The sequence below is a fragment of the Dermochelys coriacea genome, chromosome 2 (genome assembly GCF_009764565.3).
Source record: "Dermochelys coriacea isolate rDerCor1 chromosome 2, rDerCor1.pri.v4, whole genome shotgun sequence".
NCBI classification, from domain to species: domain Eukaryota; kingdom Metazoa; phylum Chordata; order Testudines; family Dermochelyidae; genus Dermochelys; species Dermochelys coriacea.
The window spans coordinates 27,499,218-27,520,692 of NC_050069.1; the positions used below are offsets into that span (position 1 = coordinate 27,499,218).

A 21,475-nucleotide genomic window follows, 5' to 3' on the forward strand; every position below is an offset into this window, starting at 1 on the left:
AGATCGTGCCAAACCAACCTAATCTCCTTCTTTTTTGAAAAGGTAACAGATTTTTTAGATAAAGGAAATGCAGTGGATCTAATTTACCTAGATTTCAGTAAGGCATTTGATACCGTGCCACATGGGGAATTATTAGTTAAATTGGAGAAGATGGGGATCAATATGAACATCAGAAGGTGGATAAGGAATTGGTTAAAGGGGAGACTGCAACAGGTCCTACTGAAAGGCGAACTGTCAGGTTGGAGGGAGGTTACCAGTGGAGTTCCTCAGGGATCGGTTTTGGGACCAATCTTATTTAATCTTTTTGTTACTGACCTTGGCACAAAAAGTGGGAGTGTGCTAATAAAGTTTGCAGATGATACAAAGCTGGGAGGTATTGCCAATTCGGAGAAGGATCGGGATATTATACAGGAGGATCTGGATGACCTTGTAAACTGGAGTAATAGTAATAGGATGAAATTTAATAGTGAGAAGTGTAAGGTTATGCATTTAGGGATTAATAACAAGAATTTTAGTTATAAGTTGGGGACGCATCAATTAGAAGTAACGGAAGAGGAGAAGGACCTTGGAGTATTGGTTGATCATAGGATGACTATGAGCTGCCAATGTGATATGGCTGTGAAAAAAGCTAATGCGGTTTTGGGATGCATCAGGAGAGGCATTTCCAGTAGGGATAAGGAGGTTTTAGTACCGTTATACAAGGCACTGATGAGACCTCACCTAGAATACTGTGTGCAGTTCTGGTCTCCCATGTTTAAAAAGGATGAATTCAAACTGGAGCAGGTACAGAGAAGGGCTACTAGGATGATCCGAGGAATGGAAAACTTGTCTTATGAAAGGAGACTTAAGGAGCTGGGCTTGTTTAGCCTAACTAAAAGAAGGTTGAGGGGAGATATGATTGCTCTCTATAAATATATCAGAGGGATAAATACAGGAGAGGGAGAGGAATTATTTCAGCTCAGCACCAATGTGGACACAAGAACAAATGGGTATAAACTGGCCACCAGGAAGTTTAGACTTGAAATCAGACGAAGGTTTTTAACCATCAGAGGAGTGAAGTTTTGGAATAACCTTCCAAGGGAAGCAGTGGGGGCAAAAGATCTATCTGGTTTTAAGATTCTACTCGATAAGTTTATGGAGGAGATGGTATGATGGGATAATGGGATTTTGGTAAGTAATTGATCTTTAAATATTCAGGGTAAATAGGCCAAATCCCCTGAGATGGGATATTAGATAGATGGGATCTGATTTACTATAGAAAACTCTTTCCTGGGTATCTGGCTGGTGAATCTTGCCCATGTGCTCAGGGTTTGGCTGATTGCCATGTTTGGGGTCGGGAGGGAGTTTTCCTCCAGGGCAGATTGGAGAGGCCCTGGAGGTTTTTTTGCCTTCCTTTGTAGCATGGGGCATGGTTGACTGGAGGGAGGCTTCTCTGCTCCCTCGAAGTTTTGAACCATGATTTGAGGACTTCAATAGCTCAGACATAGGTAAGGTTTTTCATAGGAGTGGGTGGGTGAGATTCTGTGGCCTGCGTTGTGCAGGAGGTCGGACTAGATGATCAGAATGGTCCCTTCTGACCTTAGTATCTATGAATCTATGAATCTAATGGAGGTGGAATATTTCTCATAGAATAGTGATAGTTCATGGAAAAACAAAAAAGCATATTTGGTTTAAAACCATTTGATAACTTATTAAATTCCACTTCTCTATATGGTAATTTTTTTTTTCTTTCAAGCTTTGAGTCGCCTCATTTTTGTCATTTAAATATGTACCTGCATCTTTGCCCAAAGTGGCTACCTAGACATGGAAATGAAGCACCAGAGATTAAAAGCTTTGTATCCTGTTACTAATCCCCTGAGCTATGCAGTCTCTCACACTGCATTGTGTGGCTTGGTTCACCCTATTTAATATTTACAGCACATTTGTTTGAAGAAGCATTTCCCACTTTTTTCTTTCACTTCAGCCCTTATTTCCTCCCTAACCCCAAACAAAAAACTTCCCATAAAACTTTAAGGATTCCCCCTTTTCCCCTCAAAAAGGGAAAATATACTGTCTATTTGCATTTGGCTTTCTTGTGCTGTGAATGTTTTTCATTACCACCATGCTGTAGGTAGTATAAATCATTACAGATGTTTTAAAATGGTTGTCATGAACATAACCTTTTGCTTCATTATTTAGTGTGCAATGAAATATATGTTCCTGCCACGTAAATGTGGACTTGTATTCATGTAGAATGTTCATTGAATCTGTAAGGGCAGTAGTTATGCAAAATCTGTTCTCTCACAATGGTAGAGCAGAAATCCATTATGATAGTTGGTTTGCCTGTAGACACAAAGATCAATAGTGCTTTAACAGGGCCATCAAGCATTTCTAGCTTGCTTTTGCTTGGATGGATTAGACCTTAGACCTTGTGAAATAAAGTCCACTTGAACTTGACTTAGTATCATCCTTATTGTCTGTACATGTACACATCTGTGCCTATAGCTACTGTTACTCTACACTTACTTTGTCTTGTTTAAGTGTAATTAACAGCATGAATTGACCCCATAGTTTGTGTCTCTGAGCTAGTCTCAAATCAGCCATTGAAAACATATTATAATCTACAATATTAACTCTTCATTACATGGGGATACTTTATTGTAATATTCAGAGTTGGGAAGGGTGTGAGAATTGTAATTATAATTCTTTTTTTTATTTAGTAATTTACGTGCTTTCGTATCTGCTCTTAAGTGTATTTTCTCCCTTGTTTATGCCACTTAGCTTCTCTGTTGTTGGTCTTAAGACTAAATGTTTTCAAGGAACACCTTTAGTGTGTCATATTTCCATTTCAGTTTTGTAATTGATATTGTTAAAAGTAACCCTTAAAAGCCCTACCTCTGAAAATTTGAGAAATATTTTTCTGCCTCTTTAAAACTATGCTTCTGACTGGTTTGTGCATAATCATTTTCACTGCTTTTTGATAGTCAGTTTCACTTCCCATCTCCTGCACTGCTTTGGGGGGTGATTATAGCTCCTGCAAGAGGATATTTAATAGTTACTGCAATAAAAGAGCAGAAATGCCCATATTGCCCTTATTAAAAAAAATTTTTTTTAAAGGGAGTTCTTTCAGCAAATCAATCTTTGTTTTTTAAAAAAAATTGTTTCCCCATGTCCTTTAGTGGTCATCAATATTTCCCCTTCAATTTACCATGAGATCCAGGCCTACATTAAATTCAGTGAAACGTATTGGGTAAAGATACAATGCAACTTTTTTGTATAGCTTCTTGTGCAGGACTTTCTGCTGGCATTTTAAGCCTGTAGTTCATTTGGTCTTCAGCTACCATTTCAGATAATTTACTTAAACAATTTGTTATACGAATTTAAAGACGCAATACAGAATAGGCTTTCATATTCTGCTTTTTGTTCTTGATTTTTAGGTTGTGTTAAAGATTATTAAGCATTACCAAGAAGAAGGACAGGGGAATGAGGTAGTCCAGGGAGTGCTGCTGGGACTTGTGGTGGATGACAGGCTTGAAATCACCAACTGCTTTCCATTCCCTCAGCACACGGAAGATGATGCAGACTTTGATGAAGGTAAGACATGCAGTTTGTCCAAACGAGGGCATTGGATTTACAGTCTTTGTCACCCAGAAAAAGCCATAGTATACTGATTTCTTTAAAAAACAAACAACCTCCCCCCTCCAAAAAACCCCTCCACACACAACACCCACCTAACCAAAATAAAAGACACACACATAGACACACACTCTGACAGCTATGCTGGAAACTTCACTCTCATTTGTTACAAGGTCTCCTTTTGACTGAAATAAGAACCTATAATGCATTTCCAGAACTTGCACATAAAGCTCCCATCCTATATATCTGATTTAGAGCTTATCTACATAGGTAATACACAGGCATAACTACCCCAATATAATTAGACTGCTATAGTTACACTGGAATAACTCCCCTGTATAGACACTCATATTCTAGAAAATTCTGGGGAAAATGTCCACATGGAGAGTTGTGCCTGTAAATGTAGAGAAGCTCTTATTAAATACTTATTGGAAGTCTGAAGTACAAGAGTTTGTAGATTAAGGGGCATTGTCAATTTGAAATCTTGACGATTTAAAATTAATTTAAAAAAAAAAAAGCTTCAGGTGTTCATACCTGCACCCATGTTCCTCTGTTGATCAGTAATTTCTTACTATCTACGGGTTTCAGAGTAACAGCCGTGTTAGTCTGTATTCGCAAAAAGAAAAGGAGTACTTGTGGCACCTTAGAGACTAACAAATTTATTTGAGCATAAGCTTTCGTGAGCTACAGCTCACTTCATTGGATGCATATGCCATCATGTGCCAGCAATGCCCCTCTGCCATGTACATTGGCCAAACTGGACAGTCTCTACGTAAAAGAATGAATGGACACAAATCAGACGTCAAGAATTATAACATTCAAAAACCAGTTGGAGAACACTTCAATCTCTCTGGTCACTCGATCACAGACCTAAGAGTGGCTATACTTCAACAAAAAAGCTTCAAAAACAGACTCCAACGAGAGACTGCTGAATTGGAATTAATTTGCAAACTGGATACAATTAATTTAGGCTTGAATAGAGACTGGGAATGGATGAGTCATTACACAAAGTAAAACTATTTTCCCATGGTATTTCTCCCTCCCACCCCACCCCCCACTGTTCCTCTGATATTCTTTACTTGGAACTGCTTTAGAAGATCTTTTGCTAATCGCTGCAGCTTTGCTTTGTATGGTGTTCTTGTTAACTGCTGGAATTAGCCTACCTGCTTGTCACCATGAAAGGTTCCCCCCCCCCCCCCCCCGCTGTTGGTGATGGCTTATCTTAAGTGATCACTCTCCTTACAGTGTGTATGATAAACCCATTGTTTCATGTTCTCTGTGTGTGTGTATATAAATCTCTCCTCTGTTTTTTCCACCAAATGCATCTGATGAAGTGAGCTGTAGCTCACGAAAGCTTATGCTCTAATAAATTTGTTAGTCTCTAAGGTGCCACAAGTACTCCTTTTCTTTTTACAGGAGACAGTAACACTGACTACAGATTAATGTCAAATGGATAAAGAAAACTAAAGCGAGTTTGTTTTTTAATCTTTATAATAGTATCTTGTTATTTATACCAATTGACACACTTTCAGTGATTATTTTTAAGTTGATGGTGCCCCTTAAATCCTAACATATGAATTAGGTTTAACAAAGCAATATCTTCAAAGTAGTCATTCATTTAACGTGCGTGCAGCGGAAATGATGCTTGTTCTACCTAATTTTGACAATGCAATTTGTGAAAACAATAGTAACAATCTTAAAATGACTGTAGTTATTTACTCTGCGCACAGTTTAAATATAAATGTTCAGTGATGTGCTCCTGCCAAGTAGTTTATGCCCATAAAACATGCTAGTGAAACTGGCCAAGTGAATATTTTTTTGGAGCTTGATAAGTCAGTTGTTCCATCTGCTGTGGGCTCGGATAATTCACCATGACATGAGAGCTCTATGAGCGGGGGAAAAAAAAAGGTACATTTTTGCAAAAGCTCTAATTTAGCACTAGAACCAAAAACATGGTTTATATAACATGGTCTAATAAAAATATTAGTTTCTCTTATAAATATCCAGAAGTTTGGGTTACAATTCCTCCTAACCAGCAGATAGAAACAGATTAACATCAAATCTACATATAAAATTCAATCTGTATCTCAGACTTCATTGTTTCGCTGTCATGTGGAAGAAGGGCGAGGAGAGAGAAGAGCAGGCTTTCTAGTGTGTGTCTACACTGCGATTAAACACCCACATCTCGACTGTATCAGCTGACTTGGGTTTGTGAGGGTTGGGCTGTCAGGCTGTAAAATTGCACTGTAGATGCTTGGGCTCGGGTTGGAGCCTGGACTCTGGGACCCCATGAAAGGGGAGGGCTCAATGCCTGGGCTCCAGCCCAAGATTAACTGTCTGTACAGCAGTTTGAGACCTATAGCCAAAGCCCTGTGAGCTGAGTCTGCTGCAGCGTAGATATATGGCTAGTGTTTAGGAATGAACTAGTTGTCTGCATGGGAGTACGTGATGTGCCAGCCCCCGTATAGGCCTTTAATCCCAAGTGCAGCATTCAACTCTTGCCAGGGGTACAGAACAGCTGTCCATAGCAAGAAAGTGCCCAGGCTGCCAGGTCTCGCTTCCCTCTTAGGCTCAGCATCTGCAAGCTAGCTTCACTTGAAGGGGACCCACTTCAATACAGTGAAACCATTAGTAAGCCAGGCCCCTCTCTCACCCCACCTCTAAGGGAGATGCAAGCTAAGAGGAATTTCCCTCACCTAAATGTCAGGTCCCTAGCTTGGCAATTCTCTCTCTTGCAACACAGACATTGTAAAGGAGAAAGCTCTAGTCAGGTGAGTAGGAAGGAGGAGTCAAACTGAAACTGTTGCTGCTATTAAGCAACCCCCAGCATTTGGAGGAACACTGTAGCTAGGTCAGCTCAGCACACCTCACTCTTCCCAAGCAGTCTTTAGGAAGATGTCATGCCTCCTTCATGTAGCATAGCTCAAGGTGAGAAAATCTGATGAGCCATTAAGAGAGAGACAGCTCTTTTGTGCACAGGCATGGTGAGGAGGGATGAAGGATGAAACTAGCTCTTATAATGGAGGACAGCAAGAATTCAGAAAAATTGCTATAAAAGTAGCCAGCCCTGTGCAAGTGCCCTTTCAGCTGCCCAGAGTGCACCCCTTCTCTTGCCAGTGTGAAAAGGCACCAAAAAACCAAGGTACAGGTCCGGCCCATTTGTTTCCCTTCTTATAGGGGTATGCTGAACAGGAGAGTGACCCTGGAGCAAGAGCACCAGACTACCTCCCCTTCTCCTTCCCCATGTTGCCATCTATTCAAAAGGATTCCTCTCCTTTCTTGTACAGGTATAGATATCCCAGAAGAGAAGTCTCTCTTGCATACCTGCCAACAGCTTCAGTGTAAAATCCAGTACACTGAAAATTTATGTAATCTTGCATTAATTTTCTATATCTTCCGTACATTTGCATAAATTCAGGAAAAAAGAGACCAACCAAAAGGAAGACAGATCCCAGCATTTCAATTCTTTCCTTCCCCAAACAAGACATTTAATTCTTCTTCCTTCCCACAAACAAAAGGATATAATTCTTTCTCTTCCTCTCACCTAGAGGGTCTTCAGCCCTTTCCTTTCTTTCTTTTGGGATGGGGACAGTGCTAGAAGGGTGAAAGTTGCAGAGCCAGCATGGAGCAGTTCCCCAGTTGGCTCTCAGATGCACACAGGGTTTGAGGACTCTATCAGGACCTTACCCTTTGGTTACATGGAGGGATAAGATCTCTGCCTGAAGGATAGGCTGAGGCACTAGGCTGTACCTCGGCAGCCCTTCCCCAAAATGTGAGGAAGTGGAGAAGGGAAGCCAGTCAGATGACAATTTCCCTATAGACTTGTAGAAAGGTATGAAAGCTGTAGTCTGTGGGGAGAAGTCTGAGTTGGCAGCTCACAGAGACAGGATTCGTCCTCGATCACTTCATAGTATAACCAGGCACGGGCTCTCTGCTAGTACTCCATGCATTACACACATAGCTAAATTGATGCCATTTAAAAAAAAAAAAAAAGGCTCCAGAGGGATCACAGCAATTGCAGGACGGTAAGCCTAACTTGACTACGAGGGGGATATGATAGAGGTCTATAAAATCATGATTGGTGTGGAGAAAGTAAATAAGGAAGTATTTACTCCTCATAACATAAGAACTAGAGGTCACCAAATGAAATTAATAGGCAGCAGGTTTAAAACAAATAAAAGGAAGTTCTTCTTCACACAGCGTACAGTCAACCTGTGGAACTCTTTGCCAGAGGATGTTGTGAAGGCCAAGATAATAACAGGGTTCAAAAAAGCACTAGATATATTATAGGCAGGGATGGTGTCCCTGTTTGCCAGAAGCTGGGAATTGGCAACAGGGGATGAACCATTTGATGATTATCTGTTCTATTTATTTCCTCTGAATCATTAGCCACTGTCAGAAGACAGGGTACTGGGATAGATGGGCCAGTATGTCCATTCTTGTGTTCTTATTATGACCATGAGCTGGTGGAGTTCTTAGAGTGTAGTTTTCTTTACCGGGACCAGCAGTGAAAGAGGGAAAAGCTCCAGAAGTTGTCATTTGTCATTGGTCATTGAGTACCATGTAAAAAAACAAACATTTCTCCAAATTGATTGCAACTTATGATGGATACATGGGATCATCACTTTTGTAGGATGAAGTTTACATAGAGGAAGGTGAAATACAAGTAGAGGAAGCTTTGCTTGATCTACAGGAGAAAGTGGTGCAATGCCTACCTTTTAAAGATCCAGAACTCCCCTGATATCTTAAAATTGCACAGATTTTTGGGGCTGAAATAGGAGACTGGTGGAGCTAGGACCTGGGGATCCCATTCTAAAGTAATGCAAAGAATATTTCTTTGTGTGCAAAATCATAAGGGCAAGAAATTGATAGAGAGCTGTCTTGAGCCAGGAGTCTTAACTTAGACTCTTGTCAGTTTCTGAATAGGTAGGTTTGAAATCCAGAAATGTTGAAAGATGTTGAGGTCATATATAACTTTCTTCCTTGGTTGCCAATAACATCTTGTATTAATAAAAAATTAATAAAACATGTAATTGCCTTGTGCATTTTTCTGTTTACTTAAGCAGAATGAAATATAAAAAGTAATAAAACTGGACCAGCTAGTGTTACTTTAATTTATAATCAGTTCCCTTTTCTGGTTCTTTTGTACTAGCACAGTGCTGTTCTTATTTATAATGATGCAGAAAACATTCAAGATTAAAGTTTAACTGGAATTTTTTTTGTTAAAAATATTTCTATTCAGATGGGGTCTTTTAAACCTGTTTTTTGTAAAGCTTAATTTGGGGTCTCAATTGAGTTAATAACCATTTTGCAAATACACTTTATCTTTGTTGTGCTAGTTCAGCTGTTAAAATTTACCTTGAGGTAAGAGTTTATTCTCAGCCTCAGTGAGAATCACTGAAAAGTGAAATTCTTGTAAAAGACATTTGAAGTTTTTTCAAGAGTGCAAGGAAATGTGTATTTGAATATTTTGTTTCCTAAAAGATGTAAATGAAAATTAGTGTTACTTTCTAGTAGATGCTACTATAATTCTGAAATGGTTCTCTACGGATTCAGTTTGCTCAGACTTGAAGTCCAAGGAAGTAAACATCCTCACCCTGAAAAAATATCTGGGAGCCCTGATGTGAGGTATTCACCATATGCAAATAGGGTAGAGCTCTTTAGTGGCTATGTATTGGAAAAAGCAGGAGATTGTAGATTTAGAACAGAAAATGTGACTTTTTATTTGGGGAAAAAACTCTAAAAGATTTAAAAAAAAAAATTGGGGAGTTTTCCTAAAGTCACCCACTCAGGAGTTCATGGACTTGCTCCATCACAAGACTTTTTTGGAGAGGAATATCTAACAAGCTGTGGGTTCTAGAAAGTTAAATGTGAGGCTTAGTTGATGGCATGTGAATTAAGTGAAGGAAAATCCACTGAATGGGTTGTAATGTTGAGAACTCCAGACTGTAGATATTTGGAAGAAGGCGTTTTGAAAGTTCTGGAGCCATATTGTTGGCCATCAAGTACAGTAACAGTGAATTTAGTTCATGTGCTGTTTGGCAGTGGTTCTCGAGCAGTGGCCCGGGGCCCCCTGGGGTGTTGTGAGCAGGTTTCTGGGGGTTCTCCAAGCAGGGCCAGCGTTAGACTCGCTGGGGCCCAGGGCAGAAAGTCAAAGTCCCACCACATGGGATTGAAGCCCAGGGCCCTGAGCCCTGCCACCTGGGGTTCTCAGTCAAAGCCTGAGCAACTTAGTTTTGTGGGAGCCCTGCAGCATGGGGCCTCAGACAATTGCCCTGCTTTCTACTCCTTAACACCGGCCCTGGCTTTTATATGCAGAAAACCAGTTGTTGTGGCACAGGTGGGCCGTGGAGCTTTTATGTCATGATGTGGGGGGCCTCAGAAAGAAAAAGGTTGAGAACTCCTGTTTGGTGGTATTCGACACCAGGATGGATAGATTTAACTCAGCAAGCAGGAAACCTTGATTTAAATCTATTTTAACCATGTTTTGCATTTGTATTCTTTATTTTCCTAAAGAAAGGTTGGCTCTCGTTGTTTGGTAACCCATACAACATATTAATTTGCAACTAAATAGAGCTGTGGCACACTAAACTTGACATGTTTTGCTAACCAAGAGGATACAATATACACATGTATGTTAAGCTTCTATAATTGCTTAAATTTTATTCAGATTCTTAAGTTTTATATTTTTGTTAGAACATAATGTATTTTCTTTTACTATAATTTTCTTTCAAGCTATTGGAAAATTGGAATGTCATTAAAATGCACAAAAAATAGCATTTTAAAATGTTTTTTTAAATTAAAACTATCCTTAATGTGCTGGATACATAAGAAAAAACAGTAGATTTATCAAAAGTGGTTTGCATTTAAATTAGATAAAATAAATGAAATATCTGTAGTTAATTGAACTGACTGTTTCTGGTCACCAAGTGCCTCAAGATTTTAGAGCTAGTAGATTCCATCCTCACACACCTAATTGTTGTTCATATTTTGAAAGAAGAAAACAAACTTTTTTGCTTTCTCAACTCTCAATCGGTTTCTTAACTTGAATGATTTAATCATTGAACTGAACTAGCCGAACAAACTGAAATGAAGATATTCTCTGTGCACCTGCAAGTAGGCTCCTGTCGTCAGAGTGTTTAGCACTTCAGCAAACTGTGGTCCCAGCTTCTTAACTAGTGTCTTCCATAGTGCAATAATGGAACTTTTAAAAACATGTATTGCTTAATATTTTTGTTAATTTAGTTTAAATGATTTTAATAGATTAAACATACACTGGAATAATTTCTCACATAATTTTAAATAGGTTCATTTTTACCGTTTTTCAAAAATCTTTTTATCAATCCTGCACGACACTTCTCAGAACTACTGAAGTGCTGCTCACAACACAGATCTTTCACTTTGGAAAGGTACCATCAGATGAATGAATTGAATCTATCAGACCTCTTTTGAGACACAGTTCAACTGATTGTTGGCTCAGACAGAACTCAATAGATGAAGTTGCCAAATCTTTGCGTGCCTTTCCAAGGGAAACTTTCAGTTTTGAGGTGCTAGAAAATATCTTTAAAGCCCTATCTGGGCTAAAGTCTACTTCCCTTCTCAATTAGAGGCTACAGAAAAGGTGTTTTCTTCATGTTTTGTTGAGATCACACTTTAGACATACCTGTTCCTCTGGGAGAACACTATTTTTCTTAATTGTAAATGGTATTTCTGAGGGATAAGTGAAGTCTCGTTCCTTGCACTTAGTAGTTCTGCTTTTCACTTAGTGGAGCTATTTTGCACTGTATTGAATAAAATATATCTCTCTTTTATGGATTACCACAGCTACTAGTGGAGTTTACAGTTTTTGGGTACGTTATGCGCTTTAAGTTTTCATGAAAGGCCTTTCTGAAACATTTATTTCAACCACTTGTGCCTTGCTGCTTCTCCTGGCTTTGAAGGTACACACTGTTGTTAAGTGCTATAGTAATCATGCCTGTGGAAGCTGTGTGCTTGAGACAGAATGATAGGATGGTCAAAAATGCTGGGATTTAGGTCCTCATCCCTGTTTAACCTACATGGGTTTTCACTAGATTGATCTTGTTTATCCAAAAAATACCATTAAAAGATGGTAAAAGATGATCCTTTTGTTTTTCCATCTGTAAAATTATTGATAATGCTTAGCTTCCTCACACAGGTTGTGAAGATGAGTTATATTATAAAGTACTTGGAATGCTGTATGATGATCTAGAGAACTGTTAAGTATTAAAAATACTTATTTTGTATCATCAGTACACTAGTGTGTAACTGGGTATGCCTTTGGCAACAGTGTTTAAGGCAACATTTGTTTGGCAGTATAGGCTTCTTGTTATAATACCCTTAACCTGTCTTTCGGTTGCCTTTAGTTTTGCGTTCCTAGTTTCCTTTCTTTTGAGGATGGAAAAAGCAGAAGGAAGTTTTAATCAGATCATTCGCTCCACGGCAAATTTTACGAAGATCTGACTGTACTTATTTTTTCTTAGCTGGTTGTCATCCAGCCTCAGGGCCATTCTTGCATGGCTTGAAGCTTATTGATACAATGCTCCCTGATAGCTGATCCTCATAGAAGCAAAAGGCCTCATTGAGCAGTGAGCTGCAAGAACATAGGTGTCATGTCTAATAGACAGGGGAAGCTGAGCCTGCCCAAACAGCCCTGGGTGGCTCCTCCCATCCTCTGTCCAGAGGCACCTTCCCCTCTTGTTGCTAGTTGGCCCCAGCCCAGCTAGGCTGCTCCTTTTCCAGGAAGGGAAGCCTGCTGAGGCTAAGGTAGCTGGGACTTGGGGTAGCTGGAGCTGCCCAGTGCTGCAGGGGAGCCCCTCCAGGGCTGGGGTGGGAGGGGAAGACTGCACGCTGCCTGCCACTCCGGGACCGGGGGCAGTATACTATTTGGTGCTCTGGGAATGTGTAACTGTGTTGGATTGTCTGTACTGTATTAAATCGGGGGGGGAAAGGTTTTAATAAGGCAGAGGCCTGCCCATTCCAACAATTGATAAGCTAGCTGCCACTTTTCTTGGGGGAGCTAAAGCTCAGCACTTGTTTGCAAAAATGAAAATTTGCAACAACTTCTTATTGTTAATGCCATTTCTGTTCCACTGGTGTTAATGCTGGGAGAGCCCTGTTGTAGACAGGTTTCAGAGTAGCAGCCGTGTTAGTCTGTATTCGCAAAAAGAAAAGGAGTACTTGTGGCACCTTAGAGACTAACAAATTTATTAGAGCATAAGCTTTCGTGAGCTACAGCTCACTTCATCGGATGCATCCGATGAAGTGAGCTGTAGCTCACGAAAGCTGTTGTGGACAGAGTTCCATATGCTGCCAGAGTTCTAAGCTCTGTCACTGTTCAGGTTCTGTCCTGGGCTAGGTATTTGGGACCTTGGTAATGGTGGACAATCAGTCAATTTTGTCTTCTTTTTTTCCCCTATCCAAGATCAAGTTGATGTGGGATTCAGTCCTCTTAGGAATTTTTTTTAACAAATTCCTGACTTTTTTTTTTTTTTTTTTTTTGTAATTAGGGCGTGCAGTTTTTGGGTCTCACTTAAATTTTTCACTGCCCATTTGTTTTTCTGGGGGGTGGCCTTACGTGAACTTAAATAGGCACAACCATTTTTAAAATATTCACAGGAAGGAAGTTACTTTGGATTTCCCACTTCTCTTCAATATTTCTTACTTCCCCAAATGTGTTGCCATAATTTGCTTCCTATGTAAGTAGCTGCCTTTAATTGCTCAATTTCTTAATGAATCCATTGGTGGTTGGCAATAGGGGGTTGCTTGCCCAGGACCAGTTATGGTTATAAAACTTAGCATCCTTTTAACTACCAGATCTCTCCCCAAACCGGGTCTTTGATTATATTTGAACTAATTATCTTAAATCAGTTTCTCATCTTTTCCTGTATCACAAGATGGTGAGGGGTGTAATATTTTTTTCTGTTCTGTTTTTGGTTCAGGAAGCTGTAGGATGCCTTTGTAGGCCTGTGGCTATTCACTAGTTGGAAATTGGTAATCTGAAGGGTGAACAAAATATCTGAGGTTTTTTGTTTTTTTATTTTTTGTGGAAATTTTTTTTTAAAAATGGATTTTATTTAAATCGGATGTTTTAATTTTATTTAAATTGTTTTTCTTTTTCAAAGTAAACCAATTTATTTAATAATATATCATTCACCATTTTCTAACGTACCAAAATGTACAATTAATAAGAATCTGAAAATATTAAACTGTATAATTGCTTACATATATATATAGGTTTTAGTGTACCAACCTAGGCAGCAAAAAGATGTATCAGAGGGCTCTGTTTAACTGTAAATCAACATATTTTAATGTTATATAACCAGTGAGAATGCATCTTTATTTAGAAAATAACTGAAGTACCAATGAAAAAAGTTGATTTAAATTCATGATATAAATCAAAGCTTTCCATTTTTCTCCTTTATTTAAATCAGTCCAGCCTGGTAATTTGGGAGCATGTAAATGGCTCCTAAGGATCTTGCTTTTTGAGACGCAAGCTGGGGGAGGGACAGTATGTTTCACTAGACTCCCTGCTCTCTGTGGTTAAACACAGTCCCCACCCCAACTTGCCCCCCAAAGGGCAAGATGCCTAAGAGTCACTTACATGTTCCAAAATTACCAGGCTGGAGCAATTTATCAGTCACATCCAGCTTTTTTCCATGCCCTCACCTACTCGTCTTTCTATTTCATTAGTCTGCTTATTACCATAGTAGTTGAGTGCCTCAGTTATTAATGGATTTTATTCTTTCAGCATGCCTGAGAGGTAAGGAAGTATTTATCCATTTTAAACATTGCAACTGAGTTACAGGGTGGATTTAAGTAACTTGCACAGGAGGTCTGTGGCTGAACCAGGAAATAAACCCACATCTCCTGACTCCCAGTCCAATGTTTTACCCACAAGACCACTGGAAACATACTTGTTCTGTGTGGGAATTGCTAGTTTATATCTCATCAGTCATCAATCTGTGCACTGAGGGTGCAGAAATAACTTTAACCTGACTGAATTTTTGCATTTAGGTACAACAGTTAACCAAAATAGCTGCCTTTAATTGCTCAATCCTTCCTGTCATTCAAAGAGGAAGGAACATCTGCAATTGAGAAGCAAAAATCCAGTTACAGTAAAATAATTTTATCTACAGTCTCCATTCTATTTGCCCCCAATTAACCGGAACTCCCTCTGATCTGAATCAAAGTTCTGTCTCCTGCTGCAAATCACTAATCTGAATGTCCACACTTTTTAAATGTGTCCACAATATTTTGGTGAACAAGGCTGTTTTGGCTCATGTATGCGAATTTCTGTGTTGACACATCAATTTCCCAGTTACAGGTAGTTGACAAGAGTGCACCAGGTAGTGATGTGGCCATGTTTACACTATTTTTAATACATTCTGCATTGCACACCCAGAGAATTCTAAATTGTAGATGATAAGATGCAGTTGCCAAAGAAAATCCTGAGAAGTAGACTGTTTATCATCAAATCTTTCATAGGCTTGGTCAGGACTCCTTCAAAAATTGTTCCAATGGTTGTAACAGAAAAGGGGTCTGCTTCTTTTGACAGTGAACCTCTAAGTCCTTTGCATACTTGTTTGTTTACTGACTATCAGAAATGTGTTTTAAGGATGGTTTTTATGCCCTAAAATGTATAGAACTGTTGGTATCAAAATTTGCTCTGTCCATAATAAGTTGTTACACATTTGAGTAAAGACCTTTTGCATACTTCTGATCCCACCCATGTTGCCCAGTGCTTTGCACAATAATCTGTGAATTCTAATTCTGGTTCCTGAGAGGAAAGTAATATTGATACTATAGTGGTTGGTTTCAGAGTAGCAGCCGTGTTAGTCTGTATTCGCAAAAAGAAAAGGAGTACTCGTGGCACCTTAGAGACTAACAAATTTATTTGAGCATAAGCTTTCGTGAGCTACAGCTCACTTCATCGGATGTATTCGGTGGAAAATACAGTGGGGAGATTTACACACACACACACACACACACACACACACACACACACACACACACACACACACACACACACACACACACACACACACACACACACAGAGAGAGAGAAGATGAAACAATGGGTTTTACCATACCCACTGTAAGGAGAGTGATCACTTAAGATGAGCCATCACCAGCCCGGGGGGGGGGGGGGAAGGTGGGGAGGAGGAAAACCTTTCATGGTGACAAGCAAGGTGGGCCATTTCCAGCAGTTAACAAGAACGTTTGAGGAAGAGTGGGGGGTGGGGTGAGGGGGAGAAATAACATGGGGAAATAGTTTTACTTTGTGTAATGACCCATCCACTCCCAGTCTCTATTCAAGCCTAAGTTACTTGTATCCAGTTTGCAAATTAATTCCAATTCAGCAGTTTCTCGCTAGGGTCTGTTTTTGAAGTTTATTTGTTGAGGGATAGCCACTCTCAGGTCTGTAATCGAGTGACTGGAGAGTTTGAAGTGTTCTCCAACTGGTTTTTGAATGTTATAATTCTTGACGTCTGATATGTGTCCATTTATTCTTTTACGTAGAGACTATCCAGTTTGACCAATGTACATGGCAGAGGGGCATTGCTGGCACATGATGGCATATATCACATAGGTGGATGCGCGGGTGAACGAGCCTCTGATAGTGTGGCTGATGTGATTAGGCCCAGTGATGGTGTCCCCTGAATAGATATGTGGACAGAGTTGGCAATGGGCTTTGTTGCAAGGATAGGTTCCTGGGTTAGTGGTTCTGTTGTGTGGTGTGTGGTTGCTGGTGAGTATTTGCTTCAGGTTGGGGGGCTGTCTAAGCAAGGACTGGCCTGTCTCCCAAGATCTGTGAGAGTGATGGGTCGTCCTTCAGGATAGATTGTAGATCCTTGATGATGCGTTGGAGAGGTTTTAGTTGGGGGCTGAAGGTGATGGCTAGTGGCGTTCTGTTATTTTCTTTGTTGGGCCTGTCGTGTAGTAGGTGACTTCTGGGTACTCTTCTGGCTCTGTCAATCTGTTTCTTCACTTCAGCAGGTGGGTATTGCAGTTGTAAGAAAGCATGATAGAGATCTTGTAGGTGTTTGTCTCTGTCTGAGGGGTTGGAGCAAATGTGGATATATCGTAGAGCTTGGCTGTAGACAATGGATCGTGTGGTGTGATCTTGGTGAAAGCTAGAGGCATGTAGGTGGGAATAGCAGTCAATAGGTTTCCGATATAGGGTGGTGTTTATGTGACCATCGCTTATTAGCACTGTAGTGTCCAGGAAGTGGATCTCTTGTGTGGACTGGTCCAGGCTGAGGTTGATGGTGGGATGGAAATTGTTGAAATCATGGTAGAATTCCTCAAGAGCTTCTTTTCCATGGGTCCAGATGATGAAGATGTCATCAATGTAGCGCAAGTAGAGTAGGGGCATTAGGGGACGAGAGCTGAGGAAGCGTTGTTCTAAATCGGCCATAAAAATGTTGGCATAATGTGGGGCCATGCGGGTACCCATCGCAGCGCTGCTGATTTGAAGGTATACATTGTCCCCAAATGTGAAATAGTTATGGGTGAGGACAAAGTCACAAAGTTCAGCCACCAGGTTAGCCGTGACATTATTGGGGATACTGTTCCTGACGGCTTGTAGTCCATCTTTGTGTGGAATGTTGGTGTAGAGGGCTTCTACATCCATAGTGGCTAGGATGGTGTTTTTAGGAAGATCACAGATGAATTGTAGTTTCCTCAGGAAGTCAGTGGTGTCTTGAAGATAGCTGGGTATGCTGGTAACGTAGGGCCTGAGGAGGGAGTGTACATAGCCAGAGAATCCTGCTGTCAGGGTGCCAATGCCTGAGATGATGGGGCATCCAGGATTTCCAGGTTTATGGATCTTGGGTAGCAGATAGAATACCCCAGGTCGTGGGTTCCAGTGTGTGTCTGTGCAGATTTGTTCTTGTGCTTTTTCAGGGAGTTTCTTGAGCAAATGCTGTAGTTTCTGTTGGTAACCCTCAGTGGGATCAGAGGGTAATGGCTTGTAGAAAGTGGTGTTGGAGAGCTGCCTAGTAGCCTCTTGTTCATATTATGACCTATTCATGATGACGACAACACCTCCTTTGTCAACCTTTTTGACTATAATGGTCACAAAACTGCTGGCATGCATTTGCTCACCAGAGTTGCATGTGTACTGCATGACAGCTTTTCTGGCCAGTGCTTCCAAGGAACGTGTCCTTTATTATTCCATATCAGTCAGTGATAACATTCCTTAAAAAGAGTTAGATAAATTACCGTTGGCCTTGGACTGCACCCCAAAAGATACAGAGCTCACTTGTCCCTGAAGACTCACCCAAACGTTTTCTTAGTAACCAGAAATACCATTAGACTGTTGCTTTTCTTTCAAATACTTTAGTTTTTGTTTTATATTTTAACTTTTACTTGCCTATTATCAAAACTTTTTAAAAAAAAATCCATCCAGTTTATTAGAACATTGAGTGGCATACAATTTAATAAAAATAATATCATCATCATCATCCATGGAAACAGTCTTACATTAAAATCCCCATTAGGGGGCACTGTTACCCAGCTTACAAGAATCAGAGACTAATTTATTTTCTCAGCCATGAAACCCAGGGCTTGCAAAAAAAAAAAAAAAAAAAAAAAAGGTGGGGGGGGAGGGAAACTATTTTCATCTGATAAGGTTCAGATATTGTTTTATACAACTGAATTCCTAAAATATGTTATAAAGTGCATTGAATTAAATACAGATCCAATAACTCACTGTCTCTTTTTTTCAGCAGACTAAATCAGTTTAATACTGTGGGTGCTGAACTATATAGATCAGGATTTTTTGCTTCAAAGATTTGTGTTAGAAGCAAAACAACAGCTTTCCTCTCTGTTTAGCAAGACTTTTTCTTTTCAGCAGATTTGACTCTATCAGTGACTGAGGTAGAGAGGGAAACATAAATCTTCTCAGAATAGCTCATTTAAATAGGTTTTATCCCAGCAAAGTCTGCTTATGTAACTTTAAAAATTGTATGCAAACAATTATTTTTCCGGGTAACTAGTGTTACATGAAATATATGCACACATTCTTTATTGCATTTCTGGACTTTCAAGGCTATAGGGACAATACTTAAAGTGGTGGAGAAATCTTGATGCTCAGTATTTAATTCAATGGTACAAAAATGGAGCATGTTTTGCTATTTGAAGCAACACGCAGATTTGTTACGTAATCTGAGCATTAAGTTATCTGATCTGAGTTGCAGATTTAGTTGTAGCACCTACTTGTAAAATGATTTTTAAAAACACTTCTCTATTTTTCCTGTCTTTTGTTCATTTTTTAAAGAAAAGGCCAAAATGTGCCACCAAGGAATTTCTTAAAAAGCATGGAAACCCGTCCACTCTCCCCTCTCTCACACCATGACAGATCCTAAGATATCTGTCTGGGCTTTCATTTGTTTTTACTTCACAGAATTTTTATGAAGGTGTGCCACTTCAGCTAAATGCTTGCTAGTAGCACTCCAGTTATTAGTTGCTGAGCACATTGTTGGTGTTTTTTTTTTTAACAAACTAATTGTAGACTAGTCCTCAAAGGAAAGGTATAGAAGTCTCATTCCTTGAGAAACTTTAATTGAACAAAACTTTAAGAAATGTACGTACACATTCCTTGCTGGCCATAAGATGTGCTAGGGGAACTAGTACAACTTTTCCATCTTTAATATGCTTCTGTCATTTGAACCATTGCAATATATGCAAGTTTTGATTTTTTCTTTTTGATTTTTTTTAAAGCCAGCAGGACCTCATTTTTTAGTCTGCTTGTTTTAGCTCAAATGAATTCTTTTCTAGTAGTCATAAGTATGACATATGATCATTAAGTTTACTCTGTTGGTACTTTCCTCATTTTATAACTCTTATATTAAGACGAATAAACTTGTTAAAAATCTTCCAATTCTAGGTGGCCAACAATATTAACCTAAAACATCATCACCTGTCACTGTCCAAATATGCTGTTATACATATAATTTATAAAAATTTTTTTTGCCAAAATTGATGCATAAAACCCTGTTTTGAGAAATGAAAGCATATAGTGGAGAATTTAACAATTTTTAGAAACCTGAAGGCATACAACTAGTGTCTTGAATTATGGCATAAATCCTCTGGGTATTGTATCTGCATTGTTATTCATGGCTGTATTTTGAAAACATTTACTACTTATTGATTTACTGCTGAACATTCAGGGTTATGAATTTGTAGATTATTCCACACTTAAGTTAGTCTCATCAGTTATGAATAGTTTGAGGTTGATGAAACGAAACTTTAAAATCAAACATACTTCATGTTTAGTTTTGGTTAACTGAAAGAACTTAAAATTGAAATATGTCAGGTTAAAACTCAGAAGTATGAAATATCAATCTGATATTTTTGTGACTTCACTCTTGCATCCTATGTAATCCTATCATATGTAAGCTCTGGTAATATAGCAAAGAATGTAAGTCTGATATGCTTGTTTCTATTTAAAAAGTAGGGACATAAAGGAGTGTTCTCTTATTTTGTATGTTATACCATGTATATTTTGTGAAATTCACAACATTACTGTGAATATGTGGAAAAGGTGAAATTTATTGTGAGGTTTTTTTCAAAGGGGTTTTTCCTTGTTCTTTCTTTGCACCCTGAAATCTGCAGTGCTGCAGTTCGGGGGGGGAAAAAAGCTTGGATACAGTTTATTCTGCTTTTAATAGAATACTCTGAGATTTGGCAATTATGGGTGCACACATAATTTTTTTACTTTCCAAAATCTAAAGATGTAATCCTGAAATCATAGGTCTTTAATAGTTCAAGTATTAGGCTTTTGCTTTTGAACAGTCACATCCTTATCTTATCCGATATCTAACAGATACGTTTTATTTATTTTTAGGCTATTATCAAGCTAAATATTGAAGCAATTTGGTACTAAAAATCCTTAACACGTAAAGGAATAAATTAGCCAACAAGCTTCGTTTCCTCATCTGAAAATGGTCCTGGCTTTATCCATTATTTACTGTCTGTATCTGCTTGCCGCTCTTCTTTTATTTTCTCAAAATGATGGCAGCTTTATTAGGCTCAATATTTTTCATGCTAACTGTATTTTTATGAACAATCTTCTTCTTCCTTAACATACTCTGTCTTCCTTCGCTGTCTTATAAACCGGTTGATGATATTGTCAATTGCAGTAAAGTTTCTCCATCCTAGCTTTGTACTCCCTCAGTCACTTAAGTAAATTCTTCACAGCTATAGAAGTTACTTCCATTCTACAGGTTTCAGAGTAGCAGCCGTGTTAGTCTGTATTCGCAAAAAAAGAAAAGGAGTACTTGTGGCACCTTAGACTAATTTGTTAGTCTCTAAGGTGCCACAAGTACTCCTTTTCTTTTTTCCATTCTACAGTTAATTGCCCTGGATCATTCAGTATGCAAATCTTTTTGTCCATATCAATGGTGGGGTTGCCGTGTCCTGTTTCTAGAGGCTGATTGCTTGCAGCCTCTATGGTTCCTTATAGCTTTGTTCAGTTATCTTGGGGCTCTTGGGTCACTTGTTCTTTTGGTAAACTTTGTCCAGATATGATTGGAGTACGAGGTTTAGAGTGAGCGTTTTATCCCCCTCCCCCAACTAGTTTAAATATTTAGCCATATCCTTCCCTGAAGAATGTTGATAATTAAAAAAAGCATAGAGAAGCACAATAGAATGAACATGGTCCAGTAAATGCATTCAGCTTCACTAAACAACTCTTATGGTCTATAAATGTTCTAGGTGTAAAATAAAAATTAAAGAGACATTATTTAGGCTTCAATAAGGAAGTATAATTTTAATGACAGGATGAAATGAAGAGGGGAAAATCTAGATTGAATGTTTGAAAGTTTTCCTCAGACTT

At 39.1% G+C, this 21,475-nt stretch overlaps 1 protein-coding gene across 2 annotated transcripts in view; it reads left to right on the forward strand.

The window, feature by feature from the left end:
* Positions 1-21,475, forward strand: part of EIF3H (eukaryotic translation initiation factor 3 subunit H) — a 131,633-nt gene that overhangs the window by 29,906 nt on the left and 80,252 nt on the right. For both annotated transcript variants that reach the window (XM_038392669.2, XM_043507410.1), the window contains exon 2: positions 3,417-3,573. In XM_038392669.2, coding sequence (XP_038248597.1) covers positions 3,417-3,573 — 157 coding nt within the window. The remainder of the gene's footprint in view (positions 1-3,416; positions 3,574-21,475) is intronic.